The sequence below is a fragment of the Ptiloglossa arizonensis genome, chromosome 3 (assembly GCF_051014685.1).
Source record: "Ptiloglossa arizonensis isolate GNS036 chromosome 3, iyPtiAriz1_principal, whole genome shotgun sequence".
NCBI classification, from domain to species: Eukaryota; Metazoa; Arthropoda; class Insecta; order Hymenoptera; family Colletidae; genus Ptiloglossa; species Ptiloglossa arizonensis.
Window position 1 is genome coordinate 3,340,036 of NC_135050.1, and position 6,828 is coordinate 3,346,863.

Below are 6,828 nucleotides of genomic sequence, written 5' to 3' on the forward strand. Positions count from 1 at the left end.
GAACGAGCAATTTAAATTAAAAGAAATTTAATCATATTTTATTGAAGGAATTTTAGATAAACGTAAATATCAGGACTTTCTAAAACAAAATTTGGTTAAAAGTGCTAATAATATGAATATTCGTGATAGTTTTAAGTACTATGAAGACGACGATCTAAAGTATAAATCGAGAGTAATATAAGAATATTTACTGTATAATTGTCCTAAAGTCTTGCACCCACATCTCAATTCCCAGATTTAAATCCAATTGAAAACTTGTGTGATTAACTCGATCGAAATATTTGAAAAACGCCTGTTACAACAATAATGAAATTGAAAAAAAAACGATTATTAGACGAATGGAAATGTGTATCAGAAGAATATTTAAAAAAATTATACATGGCATACCAAACCGTTCACATGAAGTCATAAGACAGAAGAGACAACCAACTAGATATTAGTACTATAATAATATTGTGAAAAATATATATATTTTACCATATATATAGGGCCACTTTTCAAACATCTATAAAATCAGTAGTATTCAAATTTTTGTAAAATTATTCAAGATACGTTAAAATGTTAAAGACTACAACGTATTCAAATTTGTGCATAACTGGATATGTTGCTCTAAAAATGACCAATTTGAAAGTATTGCGTTCCGTTAGGAAAAAAATAATACGACCTTGAAATCTTCTTTACACCAACACTCATTAAAAGACTACAGTAACCCCGCTTATATGTTTTCGAACACGTCTATTCCTTACTCGCTTAACGATAGGCTTTTGAATCTATATTTTTCAAGAAATTTGAAACTCTCAGTTCCTTCCGTGTGAAAAAATACGACTGTAAGTCGGTAACATCCTTGCCTAATATATCGACTTATCACGTATGGAAGTATGAGTGTTGTTGTGTGTAAGGATGAGCGATGCGTGAACTTGCGGCGTGGGGCATTGTCTTTAGACTCCAAGAATATTCAAAACAAGAAACACGTGTACGTACCAAATATATTAAAACAATACCTTGAATCAATTCTCATTTATTCTAAATTCCTCGCTAAAACTTCTCATTCCGTAAAAATTCGAATCGCTTCGATTTAATACGAAAAGTTCTCGAAAATCTTGATGAATCTTGAAACTTTTGACGAAACTTGATCGCTTCGTAGCTCGAATATGCTTTGATACAAACGGAATAATTTTTAATAAACAAATAATCAACTTTATCAGTTTTCAAAACATTTCCAAACACTTTACGGACTTACGAGTAACGCATAAATAATTTATAATCTTTTTTGATAATAAACGAATAATCACTTTTGTCAAGTTTACAAAATTAAACGGTGATACTTGCAAATATTTTTTAAAATTGATAATTAATAAAATCATTTGTTTACAAGAAATTATTATATAATTTATAAATAATTTACTATGAATAATTTATAAATAATTCATTATTACAAATTATTCGTGCCAAAATGTTCGAGTCTCGTTAAGAGTTTCCAGACCGACCAAGATTTTCACATCGTACATAATATATCGAATAACGTTCGAAACAATTCGAAACTAACGTTACGGATCCGAAACGATTTGATCCAGTCACGAGCTCACCACTATTGGCATGTACATAAATACCATCGAGCAAAAACAGTAAACACGATACACCGAGAAAGAGCGAGACAGAACAGCGAGTAACCGAAATTTCAAAGCGATACCTCGCGTGTGCCGGTGTATCGATCACTGATGCGAAATAATTTAAAAATGTTCCATTACGAAATAAAGCAGAGTTCGTTGCCTTATTCGGGCTATTTTTAATAACATGTTATTCGAATCGTGTCTAGGAAAAAAGATCGTTTCAATTACAGTAAAAGTTGAATAATTGCAAGAAACAATCCCCACCACTGAAGGGGACTCTCCTTGACATATCCAAACACAACCGGACGTAACCCGATCGGAACTCAAATACCGATGTGGTAACAATAAACACGAAAATTGAAATTTTTCACCGGTAAAATTCAATCTCACGTGGCTTCTAATCTGTGTCCACCCACCCACACGAGTCAATGTGTCGCTCGCGCTAAACAAATAACAGTAACAGAGATAACAAATATTTCTAACACAAAATCACTACACTTGCACCTCATAATGTCCCTCTCCCAAATGAAACAACTCTTTGTATCGCCAATAACCCACGAAATATTCCCGCATAATCGGTTACATAAAACATACGAGTATTACGGTTTAATCGTAGATCGAGACATTTCTTTCTTCAATTTAATTTTAATTTCGGGTCAATTATAACGATTATTTAAACAATACGTAATCGATATGTACACAACGGGTCTACGAGTTTCTCGACCCGGACTAATTTTTATAGAAAAATTAAAACGACGAAAAAACAAATAACGTGTAACGTAATACAGAAAACGATACCTGCGGTCTGTTGAGGTGATTGTTCCTAGTGTTATCGACGGTTGCACCGCCTACTGTGACGACACTGACAGGTCTTGGAGCATTCTCGGACAGAGCCCCGGCCATCGTACGTCTCTGAACATCGAACTCCAGGGTAATTCACCTTCCCTTTTGCTTTCACAACTTCGCTCGCTATCGCGCTTATCCTAAACTCCAGTTTTCCACGGTCCGCTCTTATTCCCCCTCTCTTCTGCTCTCCTCCTCTCCTCCGCCATCCAATCGGTATTACTGTCCTTCTCCCGACACAATCCTCTCACTTTTTCCCGTTTCGATCGAGTACTACTTCAATCCAACATCGCTTTCCTATCTTTCACGTTGTCTTTATTCCGTTCATTTTCATATTTTCTCTGCGAACCGTAATCCGTTATGCCACTACTCGCTCTTTCTCTAGTTTCCGCTCAACACCTTGCACTATACGTATGTATACTTTCTGGCTTTGCTCCTACCTTTATTTTTGCTTTACAGACATCTCACCTCTTCCGTCATTCTCTGCTTTTGGTCTCCTCTGTTTTTCGTTTCCCATTTGCGCCGTACTTTCCCGCCGTTTTGACTGCCGACGCCTCTTTTGTCCACACAAAGCGCGAATCGTATGCTTTAATCTTTCGTTTCACCACTAGGTATCGCCCCTTCCTTTACTTTCCCCAAATACGTTTGAGCTGTCCGTTTGCGATCTGAAACGTTCTCGACAGTTTCCTTTTTGCCAGTTCGCGACTCCAGCGCCTTTGGTCGGCAACGAAGGGAAAACGTCTAATTCTTAACCTCGAGTCGCGTCGTAACGAGCGAATCACAACAGAATGGTTCTCGATGACTTTCGTATTCGTGGTAAACAACAAGTACACGCGACAAACGTCCGTTTCACCCTTAATCGAGGTTCACTTTGAATTTTGCGATCGAACGAATAAAATTACGAGAACAATGATTTCCGTTGGTTTTTATCAAGTCGAAAGGAGGATAAGAAATCATAGAATCTTAATGCACGATTCAATAGTTCGCTACGACCTCTATATCAGTCTGTCCTTTTCTCTCGTGCCATGAATTTGTTATTGAAAATCTGGAATTAAAAAGTGCCCTGTAACGGAAATACTTGCTTAGGATCGAGCCACTTAAATCCACACTTCCGCTTGGAAAATAGCAATGTAAACCATTTCTGTGGTTTTTCGTCGGTACAAACTCAATCGTACAAAACTACATTCCTAATTGCGCATCCATTCTTTTAATGTTAATACAAACTCGAACGTATAGTCGACCGACAACCTATTAGGTTTCAAACAAAACAATATAATATTTTTATAATACGAAATTGATCGAAATGTTCGATTCGATCACAAATTTAAGAGTAACTTAATGCATGGAAATATGTCGATCATTCGTTTTTATCTTCTATTGAATGTGACAAACTTTATAAAAGAAAAGGACTACAAATATTTTATCTATTATTTTATTCATTGTTCAATGTATCAACAAATTTGTTAATGATTTCAACAAATATTATTCCGAGATTATTCGATAACGCAAGAGTAGATAGATATACCTAAACTTTGCTGATAGATACCCGTACACTTTTCCGAATTATTGAACTTAGTACAAAAAGTTTATCAGACTGTGAAGTAACTCGTCGAATTTAATAATAAAGGTACAGTTAACAATTAACTAAAAAAAGAAATGTCTATTTGTATTATAAGAATTAAAAAATATAAGAAACCTGAGGTCTAATATAATTTTAAATACAATTTTATTGTAAAACCTTGCGTTAAATTTAAAAATGTAATTATCTTTTTCTTATCATCGAACCTTCTCTATCGCGCCCCCTCGTGACCGATTTTTCGATACGAAGCGATACAGAATGCAGAATCCAGTCTATGGCGATGAAAATCCATAGGAACGCTTGGATGCAAGTGAGAGGCACGCGAGGAAGTGATTTTAGTTAGATACACGGTTCAGCTCGTGTCTAGACCGAAACTCGTGCTTCTTTGCATTCCTTTTCTGTACGTTCTTCAGAACAAACTAACAGAAAATATTTGCCAAGTATTTATTTGAAATGTATCGTTTCACAAGATCACGCTCGACAATCGAACATTAATATTTATCGAGTTTGCCTCGACTCGACGTAAACGACATCTCGACTGCCGAAAGATAATCGAAAGATTTACTTCGACTTTTTCGTGTCGAATCAACTTTACCGTTAACGCGCACGCGAGCTATTTTGGAAAATACTAACCATAAACGATAATTTTGACTGTTGACAAAAGAGTGAACATAAAACCTACTTGTTATTTAAAACTATCGAACGAAACAGCTGAGAATGATTAAAGATCTATCCTTTCGACTAATTTTTTGTGATATGAACTGCCTTACTATTAATCGAAAGGTAATAAACAACGGGAAAATATATGTAAAACAAATTGTAGTCCACACACTACTATAATTGCTATCAATTGCAAATATAAAAAGTTATAAACATTTACATAATTAACCATACTTCGTCGCATGTAATGTGTTAAAGTTTACTGTTTTGATAATCTACAAGAGTACGTGTGTATTTATCTCGTGCAACGACTTTCTTAATATATCATATCGCAACGATCTGGGTCAGCTTTATAACAGTATATAACTCTACTTTGCACTTGTACTTTAATTGGAAATTTACCTAATCTTTTGAATCTATTTACCTTATTGATTCGTATACAATTCTAGCGCGGTAAAATACGTTATCGATTATTACAAAAATTTTTTTTACAAGCCGCGAAAAAGATTATTTCAGCTACACAGCTGATGAAAAGTACTCTAGTGTCTACTGATTTGCCTACCAGACTGACGAATTCGCTATGCACTCATTTTCTACTCGTCCACCGTGCAACAACGAATCGACCTCGATACTTTTAACGCTGTACGCAGGGACGAATCTACCATGAAACTAATGAAGCTTCAGCTTCGGGTCCCCATGTAGAAGGGGTTTACAAGAGCTTCGTATTTGTTGATATTTTAATCGAACCACTATTCAAAAGCATAGAAGAAATATTTTTTCTTGTTCTTTAAAAATGGTGTTCTTTGTATAAATAATTTGTTAATTTTGTTCTAATTTTATTTAAAATGACATATATCTGCAAACTTATCATAAACAATATAGACGCATTTGCCTGATTGAGTGAAAAGGCGGAAGTTTCTACCAAACGCGAGAGCAGAGAAAATTATTTTCATAATAAATCAGAAAAAGAAAGGACCTCTCGAAGTAATTGGCTTCAGATCTCGATAAGTTTATATACGCTACTGACAGTACGAGCATCAATTTTCTGTAATACAATTTAGTATTTTCTCCGCGACGAACATCGACGATACAACTCGTAACTGACCTGAAACTAACTGTATGGTGACGTTTACGTTGCAAATTATCGTCGCATTCGCGACCGACCGTTTTGACAAACGGTACTTTTCGCGCTTATGTGTTTCTACGTCTCTACGCGTTGATTCAGCAATTCGATTATATAGTACAATTTTAAATCGAAATTACTCCCTGCCCGTGTAAATGGCAAACCTTTGTCAAATACGCGCGACATTCTTGCTTAACTAATTATTCTTAGTTGCTCGTAAAAAAAAACGAAAATTATCAAAAAGAAAATCTATTTTGCAAACAAGTTTCAAAGAACATATTACAGATCCTATACCCTATGGTATATACGTTCATATTTTTCTTTATCGGGACAATTCTATACTTTTATCATATAAAAACAATAAAATATAGAATACTAAAAACAAAACCTTGTAAAAAAAAAACAATTTTTGTAAAATATAAAATGATTCGACGCTTTAAATTATTGCGACTGTCGATTATCACTAAAAATACACGTTTCGGATTCTTTTTCACAATTATTTGCACCTTTAACTATTATAATACAAATATTGCACAGAATAGTAGATAGCCACTCGATCCCAAGTATTGAAAAATTATTGACAAAAATGGTATACACGCATGCATGCTTTTCAAAGTAACGCGACATTGCATTCAAAAGACACCTTAAACACTTTCACGTTGAAGATAAAAGATGTGAAATAATATTCTAATCCGGTTCTAAAATCACTGGGGATTTTGATGATCTATTTAAAAAAAGAGATATCCGCACGATACGTTCTTGTAGCAGCTAGTATGGAAGACAGTTGAGTATGAAGAAGCCATCCTTTGCCGCGAAATCACGCGTAGCACACATCTTGTAATGATTAATTTGTCTTTTGAACCAACATGTCGCGTTTATTAGATTCATTGTTTGTCGTTTTTCACACCTTGGCACAAACTTCCACTAATATCCGTGAAAATAGGTCGATCCGCGTTACCCCCGTTTCGAGATGAACACCATCGAAAACAACACAGCTCGAACCCAGATAGCGG

The 6,828-nt window shown here is 35.0% G+C and overlaps 1 protein-coding gene across 7 annotated transcripts in view; it reads right to left on the minus strand.

Annotated features, from left to right (window-relative positions):
- Positions 1-6,828, minus strand: part of LOC143144056 (uncharacterized) — a 76,285-nt gene extending 69,457 nt beyond the window's left edge. For 4 of the 7 annotated variants that reach the window (XR_012991338.1, XR_012991337.1, XR_012991336.1 and 1 more), the window contains exons 1-2: positions 6,723-6,827; positions 2,409-3,498 (exon numbers count right to left, since the gene is read on the minus strand). Coding sequence is in view for 4 of the 7 variants with exons in the window: in XM_076306061.1 (XP_076162176.1) it covers positions 2,409-2,513 (105 nt within the window). In the remaining 3 variants the exon portion in view is untranslated. Of the gene's footprint in view, positions 1-2,408; positions 3,517-5,797; positions 5,988-6,722 lie in introns of those variants that run through there. The other 3 variants (XM_076306059.1, XM_076306057.1, XM_076306058.1) reach the window with 3 other exon arrangements.